Source organism: Phascolarctos cinereus, unplaced genomic scaffold (assembly GCF_003287225.1).
Source record: "Phascolarctos cinereus isolate Bilbo 61053 unplaced genomic scaffold, phaCin_HiC Scaffold_1;HRSCAF=81, whole genome shotgun sequence".
Classification (NCBI taxonomy): domain Eukaryota; kingdom Metazoa; phylum Chordata; class Mammalia; order Diprotodontia; family Phascolarctidae; genus Phascolarctos; species Phascolarctos cinereus.
The window spans coordinates 202,348,885-202,372,663 of record NW_027555514.1 but is presented as its reverse complement, the minus strand read 5'-3'; the positions used below and the strand labels follow the sequence as shown (position 1 = coordinate 202,372,663).

At 34.1% G+C, this 23,779-nt stretch overlaps 1 protein-coding gene and 2 pseudogenes across 1 annotated transcript in view; 2 read left to right on the top strand and 1 right to left on the bottom strand.

Moving 5' to 3' along the window:
* SLC2A13 (solute carrier family 2 member 13) overlaps window positions 1–23,779 on the top strand; it is a 224,377-nt gene that overhangs the window by 42,824 nt on the left and 157,774 nt on the right. Inside the window, exon 3 of the mRNA XM_020973712.2 lies at window positions 6,177–6,385. Within this exon, the coding sequence (XP_020829371.1) occupies window positions 6,177–6,385 (209 nt within the window). The remainder of the gene's footprint in view (window positions 1–6,176; window positions 6,386–23,779) is intronic.
* LOC110199030 (14-3-3 protein zeta/delta pseudogene) lies at window positions 1,124–1,851 on the bottom strand (annotated as a pseudogene).
* On the top strand, window positions 18,402–19,929 carry LOC110199032 (RNA guanine-N7 methyltransferase-activating subunit-like protein pseudogene; annotated as a pseudogene).

The following is a 23,779-nucleotide window of genomic DNA, read 5'->3' as shown; positions in this document are numbered from 1 at the left end:
AAATCCATCTGTCCCTGGAAATTTTTTTCTTAGGGAGTTCATTGATGGCTTGTTCAATTTCTTTTTCTGAAATGGGATTAAGTATTTTATTTCCTCTTCCATTAATGTGGGCAATTTATATTTTTATCAGTATTCATCCATTTCATTAAAAGTGTCAAATTTATTGGCATACAGTTGGGCAAAATAGTTCCTACTTATTATTTTGATTTCCTCCTTTTTGGTGGTGAATTCACCCTTTTCATGTTTGATGCTCACAATTTGTTTTTTTTCTTTTGTTAATCAAATTGACAAAAGGTTTATCTGTTTTTTTTCACAAAATCAGCTCTTTTATTAGCTCAATAGTTTTCTTAATTTCAATTTTATTAATCTCGTTTTTGATTTTCAGAATTTATAATTTCATATTTAATTGGGGATTTTTAATTTGTTCTTTTTCTAGCTTTTTTAATTGCATGCCCAATTCACTGATCTCTTCTTTCTCTGTTTTATTCATGCAAGCAGTTAGAGATATAAAACTTCACCTAAGGACCACTGTCACTGCATCCTATAAGTTTTGGTCTGTTGTCTCTTGTCTTATTGTTGTCATTCTCTTGGATGAAATTATTTTTTGTTTCTATGATTTGTTGTTTGACCCACTTATTGTTTAGGATTTCATTATTTAGTTTCCAATTAATTTTTAGTCTGTCTTTCCATGGTCCTTTATTTTATGTAGTTTTTATTGCATCATGATCTGAAAAGGATGCATTTAATATTCTGTCTTTGTACATTGGATTGTGAGGTTTTTATGACCTAATATGTAGTCAGTTTTTGTGTAGGTGCCATGTACCTCCCAAGAAAAATATATGTAAATACATGTAAATATATGTAAATACATGTAAAACATGTACAAAAATTCCATATCCCCATATTGGACACCTCAGATAAAAACAAATAGCTTTGCAAATGTTAACTGGCTCTACTCTCCTAATATTAAACATAAAAACCATATGGGAAATATAGAAATCCAAATAGAAGTAACATAAACCTGTCATAAATCGTAAACAAAAACCATTTGTGATACAGCATGGATGACAAATGGTCCACTGTATAAATTTTAGAATGAGGCAGACAAAAGTTGGAAGGCTGATTAATTCTCCCCTCCTTCCCCTGCTTCAGCTTCATCTCCTTGGGTGTCCAATGTCCACAAGGTCAAGTTGTCACTCAGTAATCACATTATTAGTGTGCTGTTGGTATGCTTCTTCACTTAATGTATCAGATGTTCAGCAATGGCTTCATCAAAAGCTGTCTTTGCAAGGGAGCAGGCTTTCTCTGGAGAGTTCAGGATCTCATAATAGAACCCAGAAAAGTTCAAGGCCAGACCCAATCTTATAGGGTGCATAGGTTGCGTCTCCTTTTTGCTGATTTCAAATGCTTCTTGATATGCTTGTTGTGATTGATCCACTATTCCCTTCTTGTCATCACCAGCGGCAACCTCAGCCAAATAATAGTAGTAGTCTCCTTTCATTTTCAAATAGAAAACTTTGCTTTCTGCTTGTGAAGCATTAGGAATCAAGCACTCTTTCAATAGAGACAGTGCATCATTTTAGATATCTCTTAGCTTGGTCACAATTTTTCTCTCTGTATTCTCAGGCCATCTGCTGTTTTTTCTCAGCACCTTCAGTCAAAGCACCTTCAAGCTCAATACTTGAAACAACCCTTCAAGATGACCTTTGGACCCCTATGACATTTTTGTAAGCAACAGAGAGAAGATTGGATAATTCAGCTCCTTGCTCAGTTAAAGACTTCATGCAGGCTGCAACATCTCTCAACCTGCTCAGTCAGTTTGGCGTTCAGCACCAGCTCATTTTTATCCATGATTGAATGTTCTGTGCCTGAAGTGAGTGGCGGCAGCGACTGGACAGACAGGGGGTTCAGAGGTCTCTAGGAGGCGGTAGTGGCCGAATTATGGTTCTTATTTTCCTTCCTGGTCAACTTTGCCATGGGTATTAGCAGGAGTTTCTTTAATTGCATTTTTCTATGAATAATTTGGAACATTTTTTTGTATGAATTGGTAAGCTTGGATTTCTTCCTCTGAAAACTGCCTTTTTATATCCTTTGTCCATTTATCAATAGGGGAATGCAGCTTGCTCTTGTAAGTTGGAATCAGTACCTATATTTCTTAGAAATGAAACCTTTATTAGAGAAACTTATTGCAAAGATTTTTTTAAACAGTGTTTAACCTGCTTCTCCAATCTTTGAAGCATGTAATTGGACCTCAGTAAGATACAACATTGGGTTTATTTATTTAAAAAATTATTAATTTTGTATAATCAATTGTCCATTTTACCTTCTGTGTTCCTTAACATTTTTGTTCATGAGTTGTTCTCTTAACCATAAGTAATTTGTTTATTATTTCAAACTTTATGTCAAAGTCTTACACTCATTTGCAGCTTTTCTTGGTATAGGGCATGAGATGTTGATCAATTACTACTTTTTTCCAGACTTCATTCCACTGTTCCTAGAAGTTTTGGCTGTATAGTCCATTCTTGGGATTTTGGGGTTTTATCAAACACTAGGGTATTATGCCTAATTGTTTATATTGTGTACCTAATCTGTTCCATTGATTTGACTGTATTTTCATTAATCCATATCAAATTATTTAGATGAGTTCTCTTTTGTAGTATCGTTTAAGATCTGGTATTGCTAGGCCTCTTTTCTTCTAATTTCCCCCAACCCCCCTCCCATTATTTCCCTCGATAGTCTTGATCTCTTTTCCCTTTAGATACATTATTTTTTTTTTCTGTCTCTATAAAGTAGTCCTATGGTAGTTTGATTGGTACGGCACTGAATAAGTAAGTTAATTTAGGTATTTTTGTAATTTTATTACATTGGTATTGCATACCCATAAGCAATTAATATTTCTCTAATTGCTTACATCTGTCTTTATTTGCATAAAGAGTGTTTTCTAATGGTGTTCATATGCTTCCTATGTGTGTCCTGGCAGCTAGGTTCCCTAATACTTTATACTATCTGGTTATTTTAAATGGAATTTCTCTTTCTGTCTTTTCTTACTGAACCTTGTTCGTAATATATAGAAATATTGATGATTTCTGTGAGTTTATTTCATATCCGGCAACTTTACTGAAGTTGTCAATTCTTTCAAATTTTATTTTTTGGTTTACGATAGATCAATTTAAGTAAAACATCATGTCATCTGCAAGAAAGTGATAATTTTGTTTCCCCTTTTCCTATGCTTATTCCTTCAATTTTTCTCATCTTTTGGCTGTAGCTAGATTTTTATGTGGAATAGCAGTGGTGATAATAAACAGACTTGTGGTTTACTCCAGATATTACTGAAAATTCTTGTTTATTCAAATTATAGATAATATTGGCTTTTGTTTTAGATAGATGTTTCTTATCATATTAGGAAAATATTTGTTTATTCCTTTGCTTCCTGTTTTTTTTTTAAACAGCAATGGGTGTTACAGCTTGTTTCTCGGGGCAGCTAGGTGGGACAATGGATAGAGCACCAGCCCTGAAGTCAGGAGGACCTGAGTTCAAATTTGGCCTCAAACATATAACACTCACTAGTGGTGTGGCTCTGGGCAAGTCACTTAACCCCAGTTGCCTCACTAAAAAAAAAAATTGGGGGAGCAGCTAGGTGCCGCAGTGGATAGAGCACCGGCCCTGAAGTCAGGAGTACCTGAGTTCAAATCCGGCCTCAGACCAAACATTTGACACGTACTAGCTGTGTGACCCTAGGCAAGTCATTTAACCCCAATAGCCTAAAAAAATTTTTTTCTAAATCTCTTGTTATAATTATATCATTTTTTGTTTTGTTATAACTAATATGGTCAATTATGTTTGTAGTTTTCCTGATGTTGAACCAGCTCTTCATTCTTGGTATAATTTTGACCTAATTGTAGTGTATACTTTTTGTGAAGTATTACTAATATTTCATTTAAGATTTTTATATCAATATTCACAATGGATATTGGTCAATAATTTTCCCTCTCTTTTCCTACTCTTTCTAATTTAGATATTAAATCTAAATTTGTGTCATAGAAGGAATTTGGTAGAGCCACTCTTTTTCCCATTTTACAAATAGTTTATGCAATATTGGAATGAATTGTTCTTTAAATATTTCAAAGAATTTGCTCATGTGAATGGAGTTTTTTCTTTGGGAGTTCATCCTATCATGTTCAATTTCTTTTTCTGAGATTGGGCTTTTTATATACTCTATTTCTTTTCTATTAATTTGAAAATTTTAGATTTTGTCAGCATACATCCATTTAATTCATATTGTAATTTTTGATCGGCATATAATTGAGTAAAATATTTGATAACTGCTCACGTATTCACTTTGTTTCTTTTCTTCTCTTTCTTTCTTTTTTTTTTTTGGCAGTTGGGGTTAAGTGACTTGCCCAGGGTCACATAGCTGGTAAATGTCAAGTGTTTGGTCTGAGACCGAATTTAAACTCAGATCCTCCTGACTTCAGGACTGGTGCTCTACCTGCTGTGCCACCTAGCTGCCCCCTCACTTTGTTTCATTTTGATGTTGGTAATTTGGCTTTCTTTTTTTTTTAAACCAAGTTAGATAATGGTTTATCTATTTTACTTTTTTTCTGCAAAAACAATATTTTCTTCATTTTTATGGAATGTGCCTTTTTCGTTTTTCATACTAGTAATTTAGTTTTCTTCTTTCTTTTTTTAAGGCATACTGAAGTAATAGAGTAGATAGAATGGGGGTGTGGAGTCAGGCAGATATAAGTTTAAATTTGACCTCAGATACTTATTGTCTGCATGACCTTGGGCAAGTCACTTAACCTCCATTTGCCTGAGTTTCCTCATCTTTAAAATAGGGATAATAATAATATGGTAATAGCACCCACACTGCAGGGTTGTCATAAGGATCAAATGAGATATTTCCAAAATGCTTGGTATAGTGTCTGACACATAGTAAGCACTATGTTAACTATTATTATTAGCTTTTAAAAAATCAAATTGAATAACTATTTATCTATTTTATTATTCAAAAATGATTCCTAGTTTTATTAATTTAGTATGGAAGGAGGGATTTCCCTTTCATTTGTGTTTGTCTCTATTTGATTTTCAAGATTCTGTTTTGGTGCTTAATTGGGTCTTTGAAATGTTTGTTTTCTCATTGTTTTAGCTTGCATTCCAGATGTATTGATCTATTTTTTCTCTCCTTTATGTGTTTCTCCTTTTCTGCTGCTGCATGTGAGGTTTTTAAGCTCTAATATTTGGTCAATTTTTTTGGGGGGGGCTAGGTAATGGGATTAAGTGACTTGCCCAGGGTCACACAGCTAGTAAGTGTTATGTGTCTGAGGCCAGATTTGAACTCAGGTCCTCCTGAATCCAGGGCTGGTGTTCTATCCACTGCACCACCTAGCTGCCCCAAATATTTGGTCAATTTTTATAAAGGATATGTAACGTGTATGTTATGTGTGTATTGATGCACTCATATCTACCAGTAGGTCCTCATTCAGTCCGCATGATTCAAAGTATGAAGTTATCCTAGCTAGAACCCATCACCAGTGTCCAGAGACACCTTTATCTATCTCTCTGTGTTGACCTGTGGTGGAATAAATGACTCACTTGATTTGTTTTCTTGGATTTCCTGATTTGAACCTGGACTGGTACTTTTTTCTAGATCTTTGTAAGTAGTTGTAAGAGCTAGGCTATGCTACTTTCTCTTACTCTGCATCTTGACTGGTCACCTGTTTTTCAGAACGATGTAACAGCATTAAATATTATTGATTTTAAGGGCATATTATATTATGTTATATTGTGTTATGTTATATTAATATATACATATTATACTTTGAACTTTTTGTGACCTGTCTGTCTGGTACAGATTATGAGCCCTTCTGAAATGAGGCTGGTACTGAAACGGTAGACACAGTCTATACCTGTACTGGATGCTTATTTATGTGTATAGCAGCTCTTGGTGCTTGTGCTGTATAATTACAGTCTTGAAGAACCCAGTGACACCTCTGATATAGGACAAAATATTATAGTAGACCCAAAGTAGAGAGAGGTTTATGTATACATAATGTACAGAAAATAAATCAATTTTATATTCATTTAAAATTACCTTCAATGTGACCGACATAATTATTTTATGCTTTATTGCTAATGACATTAGATGTCATAAAGCTCTATTTTTCTTTTGGAAGGTATATGCTGGGCCTTTCAGCTATCCCAGCAATAATACAGTTCCTTGGATTTCTCTTTCTACCGGAAAGCCCAAGATGGCTCATTCAGAAAGGACAGACTCAGAAAGCTCGAAGAATTTTATCACAAATCCGAGGCAACCAGACAATTGATGAGGAATATGATAGTATCAGAAACAATATTGAAGAGGAGGAAAAAGAAGTTGGTTCAGGTATGTTACTTTTACAGTTGTATTTTTTGCATCAAAAGAACATAGAGTGATTTCATTCTTACATTATGTTCTTTTAGTAATATGATATCTCTAAATTACGTGGTGTATAGCCTTCCACAAGATCTAAGGTAATAGGATTATAGAGCTAGAGCAAAAAAAAAGAGACCTTAATGATGATGTTCAGTCATTTTTCAGTAATATCTGGCTCTTTGTGACCTCATCAGGGCATTTTCTTGGCAAAGATACTAGAGTGGTTCACCATTTCCTTTTCAGTTCATTTTACAAATGAGGAAACTGAGGCAAACACGATTAAGTTATTTGCCCACTGTTGCACAGCTGGTACATGTCTAAGGCCATCTATGAACTTGGGAAGATGTCTTCCTGACTCCAGGCCTAGCATTTTATCCACTGTACCACCTCATTGCCCTAAAGGAAACTTTTGAGATCATCTCCTCTAAATTTCTCAATTTATAAATAAGGAAATTGAGACCTAGATAATACTAGTTATTTGCCTAGTTCACACGTTTTAGTCCTCAGACTACAAATCCAGCCTCTTTTCCACTAAATATATAGCCAAGCCAAAATAAATTATTCATTTGAATAGTAATACCTCATTTGTTCATTACTTTAATGTCTGTGAAGAGTTTTATGTATATATGCTATATACTACAAAGAATTTCATACTATTTCATATTAATCATTGTAGTTAAAAGTTAAATGGTTATTTTATATTTAAATTAACTTCCATGGTTACATTTCTGTGCCATAGGAATTACTTTGTGTAGTAGATATTATTTTAATTTCAATTTTATTTTTACATTATAGCATAATTGTATTCCATCACAATCATATACCATAACTTGTTCAGTGATTCCCCAATTGATTGGCATCCCCTTAATGTCCAATTTGTTGCCACCACAAAAAGAGCTGCTATAAATATTTTTGTACATATAGGTCCTTTTCTTTTTTCTTTAATTTCTTTGGAATACAAATCTAGTAGTGGTATTGCAGGGTCAAAGGGTTTGCATAGTTATATAGCTCCTTGGACAGAGTTCCAAATTGATCTCTAGAATGATTAGATAAGTTCACAACTATCCTAACATTAGTGTCCCAATTTTCTCACATTCCTTCCAACATTTATCCTTTTCCTCTTCTGTCATTTTAGCCAATCTGATAGTTGTGAGGTGGTACCTCAGAGATATTTTAATTTACATTTTTCTAATCAATAGTGATTTAGAGCATTTTTCACATGACAATGGATAGCTTTGATTTCTTCATCTGAAAACCGCCTGTTCATATCCTTTGGCCATTTCTCAATTGGCGAATGACTTGTCCTTATAAATTTGACTCAGTTCTCTGTATATTTGAGAAATGAGATGTTTATTAGAGACACTTGCTGTAAAATGTTTTTCTAATTTTTCTGCTTCCCTTCTAACATTGGCTGCATTGGTTTTATTTGTACAAAACCTTTTTATTTTAATGTAAATAAAATTATCCATTTTTATTTCCTGTAGTCTTTTCTATCTCTTGTTTAGTGTTAAATTCTTCCCTTCTCCATAGATCTGACAGATAAACTACTCCATTCTCCCTTAATTTGCTTATGGTATCACCCTTTATGCTTAAATTATGTACCCATTTTGATCTTATCTTGGTATAGGCTGTAAGATATTGGTCTAAACCTAGTTTCTGCCAACCTGCTCTCCAGTTTTCCCAAATATTGAGCTGTTGTCCCAACAGCTTGGATCTTTGCATTTATCAAACACTAGATTACTATGGTCATTTACTATTGTGTATTGTGAACCTTATTTACTTCACTAATCCACCACTATATTTCTTAGCCAGTGCCAGAATATTTTCATGGTTACCACTTTGTAATACAGTTTGAGATCTGGTACTCCTTGGCAACCTTCCTTCACAATTAGAAAATAATTAATTTCCTTAATATTCTTGATCTTCTATTCTTCCAGATGAATTATATTATGATCTTTTTCTATCTTTATAAAATTATTTTGGTCGTTTGGTTTGTATGATTCTGAATAAACTTAGGTAGAATTATAACAACAAACAACAATAATAATAATAATGATAATTATTATTATTATTATACTGGCTGTACCCATGAGAAATTAATATTTCTCCAATTGTTTAGATCTGTCTTTATATGTCCCCAAAGTTTTATTGTTGTGTTCATATACTCCTGACAGGTAGTCTCCCAAGAATTTTATATTGTTTCTAGTTATTTTATTTTACCTATTTATTTATTTATTTTTAGGCAATTGGTATTAAGTGACTCACCTAGAGTCACGCAGCTAGTAAATGTCAAGTGTGTAGTCTGAGGTTGGCTTTGAGCTCAGGTCCTCCTGACTTCAGGGCTGGTGCTCTATCTACTGCACCACCTAGCTGCCCCCATTTTTTTTTATTTGTTTGTTTGTTTGTTTTTGTTTTTTGGGCTAGGCAATGGGGTGAAGTGGCTTGTCCAGGGTCACACAGCTAGTAAGTGTCAAGTTTCTGAGGCCAAATTTGAACTCCGGTCCTGCTGAATCCAGGGCCAGCGCTCTATCCACTGTGCCACCTAGCTGCCCCTTGTTTCTAGCTATTTTAAAGGGCAGCTGGGTGGTGCAGTAGATAGAGTACTAAGCCTAAAGTGAAGAAGACTCATCTTCCTTAGTTTAAATCTGACCTCAGACACTTACTAGCTCTGTACCATGGGCAAATCACTTAACCCAATTTCCCTTGGTTTCTTCATCTCTAAAATGATCTGGAAAAGTAAATGACAAACCACTCCAGTATGTTTGCCAAGAAAACCCCAAAGGAAGTAAAAGAGATTGAAAAATGACTGAACAAGAACAACAACAAGTATTTATTTTAAATGGAGTTTCTCTTTCTATCTCTTGGTGCTGGAATTTGTTAGTAATGTATAGAAATGTTGATGATTTATGTGTATGTATTTTATATACTACAACATTGTTAAAGTTACTAATTATTTCAGGTAGTTCTTTAGTTGATTCTCTAGGATTCTCTAAGTATGTTATCATACTATTTGCAAAGAGCAACAGTTGTGTTTTCTCATTGCTTATTCTAATTTTTTTCAAATTTTTTTATCTTTTTCTTGTATTATGGCGTATATAGCTATATATGGATATATGCCTATACATCCATTTCTACTGCAATATTAAATAATGGTGGTGATAATGGGCATCCCTGCCTCTCTCCTCATCTTATTGGGAAGTCTTCTCACTTATCTCCATTACAGATAATGCTTGCTAATAACTTTAGGTAGATACTACTTATCATTTTAAGGAAAACTACATTTATTCCTATGCTTTCTATTGTTTTAAATAGGAATCAGGGTGGTATTTTTGTCAAAAAGATTCTACATCTACTGCGATTATCATATGATTTTGTTGGTTTTGTCATGGATATGGAAAATTATGCTGATCATTTTCCCAATATTTAACCAACCCTTCATTCCTCATATAAATACCACCTGGTCTTAGTGTATGATTTGTGTTATATATTGTTGTAATCTCCTTCCTAATATTTGGTTTACAATTGTTGCATCAATATACATCAGAAAATTTGGCTATAGTTTTCTTTGTTTTTGCTCTTCCTGGTTTAGGTTACAGCATCATATTTTCATCATAAAAGGAATTTGATAGGACTCTTTCTTTGCTTATTTTTCCAAGTAGTTTATAAAGTATTGGAATAAATTGTTTTCTAAAATTTTGGTAGAATTCACTTGCAAATCCATCTGATCCTAGGGATTTGTTCTTATGATTTGTTCAATTTCTTTTTTGAAGACAGAGTTTTCTATTTCTTCTCTATTAATCTGTGTAATTTATATTTTTGTAAATATTTGTCCATTTCACTTAAATTGTTAGATTAATTGGCATATAATTGAGCAAAATAGTTGGTAATAATTGCTTTAATTTCCTCTTCATTGGTAGTTATTTCAACATTTTAATTTTTGATACTGAATATTTGGTTTTCATCTTTCTTTTCTAATCAAATTAATTGGTCTTTCATTTTTTCCCCATGAAAACAGCTCTAGTTTCATTTTTAGTTGAATTGTTTTCCTTTAATTATATTAATCTCTCCTTTGATTTTTAGGATTTCCAATTAATTTGTAATTGCGGATTTAAAATTTGTTCTTTCTTTTTTTTATTAATTTATTTTTAGTTTTCAACAATCACTTCCATAAGCTTTTGAGTTTTAAACTTTGCTCCCCTCCTTCCCCACCTCTCTCCCCAAGACAGCATGCAATCTGATAGAGGCTCTACATATATATTAGTCAGGTTGTAAGAAAGAATTAGAACCAATAGGAGGAACCACAAGAAAGAGGAAACAAAACAAAACAGACCCCAAAAAAAGTGAATGCTATGCTTCAATCTATATTCAAATTCCATAGTTCTTTCTCTGGATGTGGATAACATTTTCCATCATGAGACTTTTGGAGATATCTTAGATCTTTGCATTACTGAGAAAGGCTACGTCTATCAAAGTTAGTCATCACAGTGTGGCTATTATTGTGTTCAGTGTTCCACTGGTTCTGCTCACTTCACTCAGTATCAGTCCATACAAGCCTTTCCAGTTTTTTCTGAAGTCTGCCTGCTCATCATACATTCATATACCACAACTTGTTCTGCCATTCCCCAGTTGGGCATCCCCTCAAATTCCAATTATTTGTCAAGACAGAAAGAGATGCTATAAGTATTTTTGTACAAGTGGGTCATTTTCCCATTTGTATGATCTCTTTGGGACACAGCCTTGGAAATGCTATTGCTGGATCAAAGGATATGCGCATTTTTATAGGCCTTTGGGCATACTTCCAAATTGCTCTCCAAAATGGTTGGATCAGTTCACAACTCCAACAATAATTCATTAGAGTTCCAATTTTCCCATATCTTCTCCAACATTTATCATTTTCCAGTTTTGTCCTGTTGGCCAATCTGATAGGTGTGATGTGGTACCTAAGAGTTGTTTTGATTTGCATTTCTCTAATCGATAGTGATTTAGAGCATTTTTTCACATGACTATAGGTGGCTTTAATTTCTTCATCTGAAAACTGCCTGTTCATATCCTTTGACCATTTCTCAATTGGGGAATGACTTGTATTCTTATAAATTTAACTTAGTTCTCTATATATTTTAGAAATGAGGCCATTATCAGAGACACTCGTTATAAAAAATCTTTCCCAGTTTTCTGCTTCCCTCCTAATCTTGGTTTCATTGGCTTTGTTTGTGCAAAACCTTTTCAATTTAATGTAATCAAAATTATCCATTTTGCATTTCATAATATTCTCTATCTCCTGTTTGATCATAAATTCTTCTACTCTCCATAAATTTGACAGGTGAACTATCTCTTGCTCTCCCTAATTTGCTTATAGTATTGACCTTTATATCTAAATCATGTACCCATTTTGACTTTATTTTGGTATATGTAAGATGTAGGTCTATGCCTAGTTTCTGCCATATTCTTTTCCAGTTTTCCCAGCAGTTTTTATCAAATAGTGAGTCCTTATCCCAGAAGCTGGGGTCTTTGGGGTTTATCAAACAGTAAATTACTATAGTCATTGACTACTGTGTCTTGCATACCTAACATATTCCAGTGATAGAAGACTCTACTTTTCAGCCAGTACCAAGTAGTTTTGATGATTGTTGCTTTACAATACAGTTTAAGGTATGGGACAGCTAAGTCACCTTCCCTAATGTTTCTTTTCATTATTTCCCCTGATATTCTGGACCTTTTGTTCTTCCAAATCAATCTTACTATTTTTTTTAGTTCTACAAAATAATTTTTTGGTAGTTTGATTGGTATGGCACTGAATAAGTAAATTAGCTTAGGTAGAATTGTCATTTTTATTGTATTAGCTCAGCCTACCCATGAGCAACTGATGTTTTTCCAGTTATTTAGATCTGACTTTATTTGTGTGAAAAGTGTTTTGTAATTGTGTTCATAAAGTTCCTGGGTTTGTTTAAGCAGGTAGACTCCTAAATATTTTATAATGTCTACAGTAACTTTGAATGGAATTTCTCTTTCTGTCTCTTGCTGTTGGGCTTTGTTGTTCATATATAGAAATGTTGATGATTTGTGTGGGTTTCTTTTATAACCTGCAACTTTGCTAAAGTTGTTTATTATTTCAAGTAGTTTTTTCCTTGATTCTCTAGGATTCTCTAAGTATGTCAGATGATAATCTGCAAAGTGTGATAGTTCTGTTTCTTCTTTGCCTATTCTAATACCTTCCATTTCCTTTTCTTCTCATTGCTAAAGTTAACTTTTCCAGTACCATATTGAACAACAGTGATGATAATGGACATCCTTGTTTCACCCTCGATCTTATTGGAAGTGCTTCTAGCTTATTCCTATTACATATAATGCTTGCTGAAGGTTTTAGATAGATGCTACTTATCATTTTAAGGAAGACTCCATTTATTCCTATGCTCTCTACTGTTTTTAATAAAATTTAGTGTTGTATTTGTCAAAAGCTTTTTCTTCAGCTATTGAGATAATCATGTCATTTCTGTTATTTTTGTTGTTGATGTGATCAGTTATGCTGACAGTTTTCCTAATACTGAACCAGCCCTGCATTGCTGGTATAAATCCTACTTGGTCATAGTGTATTATTCTCATGATAAGTTGTTATAATCTTTTTGATAATATTTTATTTAAAATTTTTGCATCTATATTCATTAGGAAAACTGGTGTGTAATTTTCTTTCTCTGTATTGACTCTTCCCTGTTTAGGTAGCAGTACCATATTTGTATCATAAAAATGATTTCATAAGACTCCTTCTTTGCCTATTTTCCCAAATAGTCTATATGGTATTGGAATTAATTGTTCTTTAAATATTTGATAGAATTCACTTGTAAATCCTTCTAGCCCTGGAGATTTTTTTTCCTAGGGAGTTCATTGATGGCATGTTCAATTTCTTTTTCTGAGATGGGATTATTTAAGTACTTTACTTCCTCTTCTGTTAATCTGGACAATTTATATTTTTTAAATATTCATAAATTTCACTAAGATTGTCAAATTTATAGGCATCCAGCTGGGCAAAATAGTTCCTAATTATTGTTTTAATTTACTCTTCCTTGGTGGTGGATTCACCTTTTTCATTTTTGACATTGGTAATTTGGCTTTCATTAAACTTCCCCTGAGAACTGCTTTTACTGCATTCCATAAATTTTGGTATGTTGTCTCATTATTGTCATTCTCTTGAATGAAGTCATTGTTTGTTTCTATGATTTGTTGTTTCATTCTTTAGGATTACATTATTTAGTTTCCAATTAATTTTTCCAATTAATCTTTCCATAGCCCTTTATTACATGTAATTTTTATTGCATCATGATCCAAAAATGATGCATTTAATATTTCTGCCTTTCTGAATTCAATTGTGAGGTTTTTATGCCCTAGTACATGGTCAGTTTTTGTGTAAGCACCATGTGCTGTTAAGAAAAAAGTATATTCTTTTCCATACCCATTCAATTTTCTCCAGAGGCCTACCATAGCTAACTTTTCTAAAATTCTATTCACCTCCTTAATTTCTTTCTTGTTTATTTTGTGGTTAGATTTATCTAGGTTTGGGAGGAGGAGGCTGAAGTCCCCCTCTAGTATAGTTTTGCTGTCTCTTTTCTTCCTGTATCCCCCTTAACTTTTCCTTTAATAATTTGAATGTTACATACTTGGTGCATATATGTTTAGTAATGATATTACTTCACTGTCTATGGTGCCTTTTAGCAGGATGTGTTTTCCTTCCTTATCTTTTAATTAGATCCATTTTTGCTTTTGACTTGTCTTGAGATCAGATTGCTACCCCTGCTTTTTTTTATTTCAGATGAAGCATAATATATTCTGTTGTAGCCTTTTACCTTTACTCTATGTGTATCCCTCTGCTTCAAATGTGTTTCTTGTAAACAACATATTGCACTCTGCAATATGGTTCTTAATCCACTCTGCTATCCATTTACGTTTCATGGGAGAGTTCATCCCATTCACATTCACAGTTATGATTACTATCTGTGGCTTCCTCTCCATCCTATTTCCCCACTGTTTATGCTTTTCTCTCTTTTTTCTCCATTTCCCTCCTCAGTACAGTTTTGTTTTTGACCACTGCCTCCCTCAGTCTGCCCTCCCTTCTATAAGCCCCCTCCCTTTCTTCCCTTTTACCCTTTCTATTTCTCCTCTCCCTTCTATTCACCTCCTCCCTTTTCTTTTCCCTTTCCCCTTCTACTTCCTATAGGTTAAGTTAGATTTCTATGCCTAACTGATTATGTTATTCCCTCTTTAAACCAAATGTGATGTGAATAAGGTTCAAACAATGCCCATCTCTCTCCCATTTTTCCCTCTACTGTTTTAGGTTTTTCTGCCTTTTCATGTGATATAATTTACCCTTGTCTGCCTCTTGCTTTCCCCTTCTCCCAGTACAATCCTTTTTCACCATTTAATTAGATTTTTATCATCACATCAAAGTCAACTTATACATACACCTTCTAAGTGTACCCCTTTTAAATGTTATAATAACATTACAGTTTTCAAGAGTTACAAGTGTCATCTTCCCTTGTGGGGATGTAAACAGTTTGCCCTTATTAATAACATGTTGTTGTTTTTTTCTTTCCTGTTTACCTTTTTATGCCTCTCTTGAGTCTTGTATTTGAAAGTTAAATTTTCTGTTGAGCTCTGGTCTTTTCGTCAGGAAGGTTTGGAAGTCCCATATTTTGTTGAATGTCCATCTCCTCCCCTGAAAGATTATGCTCAGTTTCACTGGGTAGTTAGTAATCTAAGCCTCTTTGCCTTACAAAATATTGTATTCCATGCCCTCTGATCTTTTCACATAGAAGCTGCAAGGTCCTGTGTAATCCTCACTGTGGTTCCATGATATTTAAATTGTTTCTTTCTGGCTGCTGGCAGTATTTTCTCTTTGATCTGGTAATTTTGGAATTTGGTACAATATTCCTTGGCTTTTTCAATTTGGGAACTCTTTCAGGAGGTGATGGGTGGGTTCTTTTGATGATTTCTTTTGATTTTTCTTTCGATAATTTACCCTCTGGTTCTACGATCTCGGGGCAATTTTCTTTTATCATTTCCTGAAGTATGTTTTCCAGGCTCTTTTTTTCATCATGGTTTTCAGGTAGACCAATGGTTTTTAAATTGTCTCTCCTGTATTTATTTTCTAGGTCAGTTGTTTTGCCAGTGAGGTATTTTATGTTTTCTTGTATTTTTTCATTCTTTTATTTCTATTTGACTGAATCTTCCTGTCTCATAGAGTCATTAGCTTCCACTTGCTGCATTCTAATTTTTAAAGAATTGTTTTCTTCTATTAAATTTTTTTATCTCCTTTTCCTTTTGACCCATTTTACTTTTTGAGGAGTTCTTCTCTTCAGTGAGTTTTTGTGCCTCCTTTTTCATTTGGCCAATGCTCCTTTTTAAGAACTTGTTTTCTACAGTTAATTTTTGTCCTTCCTTTTCCAAGGTATTGATTCTCTCTTTCATACCTCTCATTTATTTTCCCAATTTTCTTCTACCTTTCTTATTTGACTTTTAAAACCCTTCTTGAGCTCTTCCAAGGATGCTTTCTAGGCTTGTGACCAGTTCATATTCCTCTTTGAGGTTTCTGATGTGGGTATATTGACAATGTTGTCCTCTTCAGAATTTTTGCCTTGATCTTCCATGTTCCCGTAATAACAATCTAAGGTCATTATCTGTTTCTGCTTTTTGCTCATGGTGTTTGCCAATTTCTTGACTCTTTTTTAAAGTTGAGCTCTCCTGCTGGAGAACACAGGGCACTTACCGAAGCTTCTTGTCCTGAGATCCCATGCCCTGGTCACTGACTTTGTGTGCTGGGGCCTCAGGTGCTGGCAGTTAGAGGCTAAAGGGCTTTGGCTGCTTGCCTAGTGTTGGTCTGGGGTCAGCAATACTGGAGCTCTTGGGGTGTGGGTTAGGAATCTAGCCACCAAGGCAATGCCTGCTCATCTAGGCATTACACTCGAATGTTTGGCTCCTGCTCACCTAGGCCTTACACAGAGATGTTTCACTGCTGTAGGTTGTCTGTCAGCCTGGTGCTTTGCCTCCTGGAATTGTGCTTCCCAGAGTTTTGCTGAGGCACCAGGTGATTTGGCTGCTGGAGAATGCCACCGCACATGGTGGTTTTCTGAGCTGGTGGCTACTGGTTACCTTTCCTGTACTGAGGCACTCAGAAGATTCCTGGTATTGGTGCTTGCCTGCTCCACCACCCTGGGTGTCAGGATCTCCCCCTGGTGTGCTGAGATGTGGCTTGCTGCTGGCTTGCTGGGATGCCTCCTGTCCTGTATAGCTCCCTCTCCCCCAGAACAAGAGGAGCCTTTCCAGTTAATTCCCCAAGCTTACGGGGCTGGAAGACTGCTGTGCCCTGTCTTTCTGCTTGCTCAGCTCTTCCAGCATTTCTGGGCTTTTAGAGGTCAATAAGGCAGGGTGAGAAAGATTTACTTCTTACTCTGCCATCTTGGCTCCTGGAAGCAGAAAAAAATCCCACCACCATTCCTCTAGGAAGAATGGATGTTTCTTGCTCCTGATCAGAACTGTCAGGCCCTGGCCTCTGGATGTCCTTTTCACTTTTTCTCTCCCCTCCACTCTTATCTATTCTTCTTTATGTTGAAAATACTTACCACTAGGCACAGTCTGGGGAAAATAGAAGTATCCAACCTCTAGGGAAAGGCCTGTGGGGAGATACAGAATAATGACTTCTCTTCCAAGGAGATTCCATATCTTTTGGTCATTCTTTGACCATATTTCTTAGTCCAGGTTGTAGTTAATTTACTGGAGAGGATACAAACAGAGTGTTGCACAAAAGAGGTCTCTGAAGATTGTTCAGGGTGTGATATTTTCTGAAATTTCTACTCTTTTCCCCCTCTCAAGTTAGTGGAGGGAAAAAAAATCAAAAGAACCCCCCCAAAACCCAACAAAGACTTTTATCACAAAGACAAACCTGGTTGGACATAAGGAGATTAGCTTTGGTGGAGGTCTCAGTTTCACGTGACTTCCTTTTTATGCAAAGCTTCAAAAAAACTAAAACCAAAATAAAATCTTAAAAATGCAAATATAATTCATAATATGCTTTGATCACCCAGGCAATCTGTCGATTTTTAAGTCTGGATGATCTCCTGATAATCATTTAAAATCAATTGAGCCCAAATAAGGGCCAAAAACCTGAATTAATCTTTTTCTCTCTGAGTGAACTAAAAACACCCCTTCCTGTGTCATCAAATTTCAGGACCAAATGGAGCTCACCAACATTCTTCCTGTTTGTCATCACTGAGCCCAGGATATCTGGGACCAGACACTCTCTTGATTAATGAGACTTTTCCTTCTTTTGTATCCTATAGACATATGTTATGTAGGGGAAACACATATCCTGGATCTATAATTTTGATTGATACTTTGACATTCTTCTATTGTATTTACGATCTATGCAATTAAATAACTTCCTTTTTTTAATGCTGTATGTTAAGAAACATATGGAAGCTATACCTTTCTTTTGTAACACAGACATCCTGAGTCTGATCACTCTAAACTGTATAAAACCTCTCTCATTTTGCTTAATCTCCGAGTCAGAATCACATTCTGGCTTCCATGTTAACATGATTCGCTAGCTGAAAGGGAATAAACTATATAATCATGTATCACCTAACTTGTTTGCCTTCTTTAACCAGGCTTTCAGGTTAACACTCCCAATGAATTGAATTTAGATTATATATCTACCATATTTCTTATCTGTAAAATGAAGTGGAGAAGGAAATGGCAAACCACTCTAGTATCTTTGCCAAGAAAACTCCAAATGGGGTCACGAAGAGTCATACCTGACTAAAAAATGACTCAACAGCAAATATCCCCCAGGTTTCCTTTCCCCCTCTCATACTTTGTTTAACAAAACACAAACTCAGAATGCCACTAAAATCTTTATTGAACTATTGTTAGAAAAAAATAAATGACAAGTAGGCAAAATGCTTAAATATCATAGCAACTTTTAGTAATTAACTGTGTCACCCATTGCTTCAGGCCATAACAAAGTGAAGAAACAAAGCGAAGTAGATTCACCATCGTCTTCAAGAAGTTCTCTCTCCATTTGTTCTCTTACTCTGACAAAAAGACTCCAGATCCTCCCACACTTTTAAGTCTCCTGGGAAGAGTTGTTCCTGTACTGCTGCTATTTCCATCGTATAGCTGGCTCTCTAACTCTTTTTCAGCCTCTCTCCAGAGAGCTTTGTAAAACCCCTCTTGTATTGAAAGTTCTGTCCTCCAGTCCCGATCCAACAGAGAGGCTTCTTTTCTTAGCTTAGAAGAAATACAACTCCCATGGTTTTTTAGTGACTTTTTCCTCTTTGGAGGCAGTTAATCTAGCCCTGTCAGGAGACAAAAGAGACTAAAAAAGCCCCTATGTTACAGAAAATAAACTCCTTGAGGAAGATGAGAACCAGCTTTATTAGTGAAGGAGTTGTTTTCTGTGTGTGCCATATGAATGTCCTTTTGGATTTCTTTGTCAGTAATCGATATTGTTCCACCCCACAACGAACCATACCTCTCCATTTAGAAGCAAATGACTCTCAAATCCACTCCTCCAACCTTAAGCTCTCTCCTGATCTCCAGTCTCTCATGTCCCACTATCTAGTTAATGTCTAATCAATATCTCAAACAAAATATTCTTGCTTTTGAGGTTGGCAGCTTGAGAACTGAGACAGACTTATATTTCTTCACTAAAAAAGGCAGCTAAACCGTATGGCAGCCTTAAGCCACACTGAGATTTTTCAAATATCTACAAACTCTACTTCAGTTTTTCAAGGATGAAGTGCTGGTGCTTCTGTATTTTCAGAATAATTGACATTCCTGATGCTGTTCCAAATTTTCAAGAGATATTTGCCAATTGATTCACAGAAGATGGTACAGAATATCCAGAATACCTGAAACACCCTGCAGATTCTCCTCCAGTTGTTGAAGAGTAGAATAGTAAATTTCGGGGTAACCAAAGAAACAGAGGCAATCCTTTGCAAGATAACAGACACCTTCAAGGAGAGGTGGCAGGTGGGTTTGGCCAGTTGACAACAGATCTAATCAGTGCCATGGAAGACCCTGAGGTAATAACTATCAGCAGCACAGACAAGAACCATACTACTATTATCAATATGGACAATATGGTTATAATCAATGGCCTCCTTATGGTTATTGTTAATGTTGGCAGCCATCAAGTAAAACCAATTACATTCTCTGCTAACAGTCAAAAGCTTGCCTATTTCCTCTGTTTGGTCATGTTTTTTGTATGTGATTTTGATAGATAATATTAGGCAACTTGAGGCTGTCGTGTACAAATAAGCCAGAAAGAAGTGATGGTAACTGGGAATGATAAATCCTGCAGAGAAGTTATAGACTACGTTGTTCAACTTCTACCTCAAATTCATCTTCATTTCTTATTGTGTTACTGAATTGAATTTCATGTGTTTTCCATGTAAGGCTGCCAGTAGTCATAAGTTTGTAACTCAACCATAATTAAGAATAGGAAAAATGTTTGCTTTCTCCCAGATTTAAAGGAATATCTGTAAAAATGGATGTGATTATTTCTGGAATTTGGCAGGCTTTAATGAAGTAATTCATCAAAAGACAGTTATGTTTGGCTCGCAAAATGTCATATTTAACAGCAGGTGAAAACATTATAATTGATTTTGAAATTATTTATAAATTTATATTATGTATTATAATTTATGTTATATATATGTTTTATAATCATTTATACATGATTTTGAAATAATAACTCTATGTGAATGCCTATTTTAAAGGTCTGAGTTCTGTACTAGTAACAAAAGGAAGACTTTAATATCCTACAGACATCTTAAACTAAACATGTTCAAAATTGAACTCATCTCCTCCCAACCCAAATTCTTCCCTTCTTCCTAACTTCCCTGTTACTGTTGAGGGTATCACTGGGCTCCCAGTTACCTTGTACTGCAACCCAGGTGTCATCCTCAACTCTTCACTATCTGCCTCCATGTCCAATAAGTGGTCAAGTCCTTTTATTTGTCTTTGTTTCTGCCTTATCTCATGTATGTTCCCCTCCCCACACACACTGCCACCACCTTTGTGATGGTTCTCATTTCCTCACAACTGGATTATGACAGTAACACGCTGATTGATATCCCTTCCTCAAGTCTCTTCCCACTCGTTCACTTACTCACGATGACCTCCTTGCCAGTCCTTGCAGATAATGCTCCATCTCCTCTCTCTGAATATTTTCACTGATAGTCCTCCATGCCTGGAATGCTGTCCATAGCTCTCCTGGCTTCTTTTAATTCTCAACTAAAGCTCTGCTTTCTGCAAGAAGCCTTTCCAATATTAAAGTCTTCCCTCTGAGTCTACCCTAGATATATAGATGTGCTAGCAAATGTTCAACAACCAGCTCTCTAGGGAAAAATATGCCAATGACACTCCTTTAAAACTTTTTTAATTTAATTTTTTTACATTCACATCATCTACAAAAGTGACTTTTGCTTCCTCATTGCCTATTCTTGTTCTTTCAATTCATTTTTTGTCTTATTGCTATAGCTAGCATTTATAGTACGAATAATAATTCTAGTACTGAATAATAGCGGTTATAATGGACATTCTTGCTTCACCCCTGATCTAATTGGAAAGGCTTATTCTTCATTTTAGATAGATACAACTTGCCACTTAAAGTAAAGCCCCATTTATTCCTATGCTACCTAGTGTTTTTATGTTAAATTTATTATTTATTTTTAACATTCACTTTTAAAAAATTTAGTATTCTCTCTTCCTTCAACCTCTCACTTCCTGAATGAGAAGATAAGCAATATGATATCAATTATACATATGGAATCATGCAAAATATATTTTTATGTAAGCCATGTTACAAAAAAAAAGCAAGAAAAATAAAGTGAGAAATTTATACTTCAATTTTAACTCAGAGTTCATTAGTTTTCTTTCTGGAAATGGATAATGTTTTTCATCATGAATCCTTCAGAATTGCATTGGATCATTGTATTTATCACAGTAACTAAGTCTATCACAGTTAATCATCATTACAATATTGTTGTTACTATGTACAATCATCTCCTGGTTCTGCTCAATTAACTTTGAATCAGCTCATATAGGTTTTCACGGATTTTTCTGAAACCATTCTGCTCATCATTTCTTATAGCACAATAGTATTCCATCATAATTATATGCCACAACTTATATATATATATAAATATATACATATATATTTATATCTCCTCAATTGATTTATAGTATATTATATTAATTACATTATATCATATTACATTATATCACATCATATTATATTATATTATATTATATTATATTATATTATATTATATTATATTATATTATATTATATTATATTATATTATATTATATTATATTATATTATATTATATTATATTATATTATATCATATCATATCATATCATATCATATCATATCATATTAATTATATTATATTATATCATATTATATCATATTATATCATATTATATCATATTATATCATATTATATCATATTATATCATATTATATCATATTATATTATATTATATTATATTATATTATATTATATTACGTTATATTATATTATATTATGTTATGTTATATATTGATCATTGAGGACATCTCCTCAATTTCCAATTCTTTGCCACAAAGGAAAAAACTGCTATTTTTGTACATGTGGGTCCTTTCCTATTTGTATGATCTCTTTGAGATACAGATCTAGAAGTGGTATTGCTGGGTCAAAGGGTATGCACAGTTTTATAGCCTTTTGGGCATAGTTCCAAATTGCTCTCCAGAATATAGTTGGAACAGTTCACAACTCCACCAGTAGTGCATTAGTGTCCCTTACATGCCTCCCAGCATTTGTCATTTTCCATTTATGTCATGTTAGGCAATCTGATAGGTGTTAGGTAGTAGCTCCCAGTTGTTTTAATTTGCTTTTCTCTAATCAGTAGTGATTTAGGGCATTTTTTTCATATGACTATAGATGGCTTTAATTTCTTCATCTGACAACTGCCTGTTCATATCTTTTGACCAATTATCAATTGGGGAATGACTTGTAGTCTTATAAATTGGCTCAGTTCCCTACATATTTCAGAAAAGAAATGTTCTTTTATCAAAGAAATTTGCAGTAAAAATTTTCTCCCAATGTTTTGCTTTTCTTCTAAACTTGACTGCACTGATTTTGTTTTTGCAAAACCCTTTTTAATTTAATGTAATCAAGGTTATCCATTTTATTATCCATCCATCTCTATCTCTTGTTTTGTAATAAACTGTTCCTTTATCCCTAGATCTGACAGGTTAAGTTTTTCCATTGTACCTTAATTTGCTTATGATATTACGCTTTGTGTCTAAATCATGTATCCATTTCTAGTGTTTTCAATAAGAATGGAAATTATATTTTGTCAAAAGCTTTCTTCTGTACCATTTGATAGAATCATATGATTTTTGTTGTTTTTGTTATTAATATGGTTAACTGTGCCTATAGTTTTCCTAATATTAAGCCAGACTTATATTCCAAGCATAATTCCCACCATATTATACTGTATGATCTTTGTGATATATTCCTGTATTCTCCTTGCTAGTATTTGATTTAAAATTTTTGTATCAATATTCAGCATATAAATTAGTCTGTAATTTTCTTTCTTTGTTTTAGCTCTTCCTGGTTTAGATATGAAAACCATATTTCTGTCATAGAAGAAACTTGGTTGGATTTCTTCTTTACCTATTTTTATTTTTTTAGAAACAATTTATACAGTATTGGATTTACTTGTTCCTTTAATATTTGGTAGAATTAGCTTGTACACCCATCTCATCTTGATTTTGTTTTCTTGGAGATCTCGTTGGTGGCTTGTTAGAATTTCCTTCTCTAAGATAGGGTTATTTAAGCATTCTACTTTTTCTTCTGATAATCTCGGCAGTTTATATTTTTGTCGATATTTATTCAACTAAATTGTGAGTTTTATTGGCATATAATTGGGAAAAGTAACTCCTGGTAATTGCTTTAATTTCATCTTCATTGGTAGTACATTTGATTTTCTTTTCTTTTTTAAATCAAATCAGCTAATGGATTATATATTTTATGATTTTTAGATAAAACCAGCTACTATTTTTAATTATTAGTTCAATGTTTTTAATTTCCATTTTACTAATATCTCCTTTGATTTTCTGGATTTCTATTTTGGTGTTTAATTGGGGATTTTAAAATTTGTTCTTTTTCTGATTATTTTAGTTACGTGCCCAGTTCATTGATCAATTTTTTCTTTCTGTCTCTTATTGATGGAAGCATTTAAAAATATAACTTTCATGCTAAGTACTATTTTGGCTAAATCACACACATATTAGTACATTGTCTCATTATTATTTTTAATA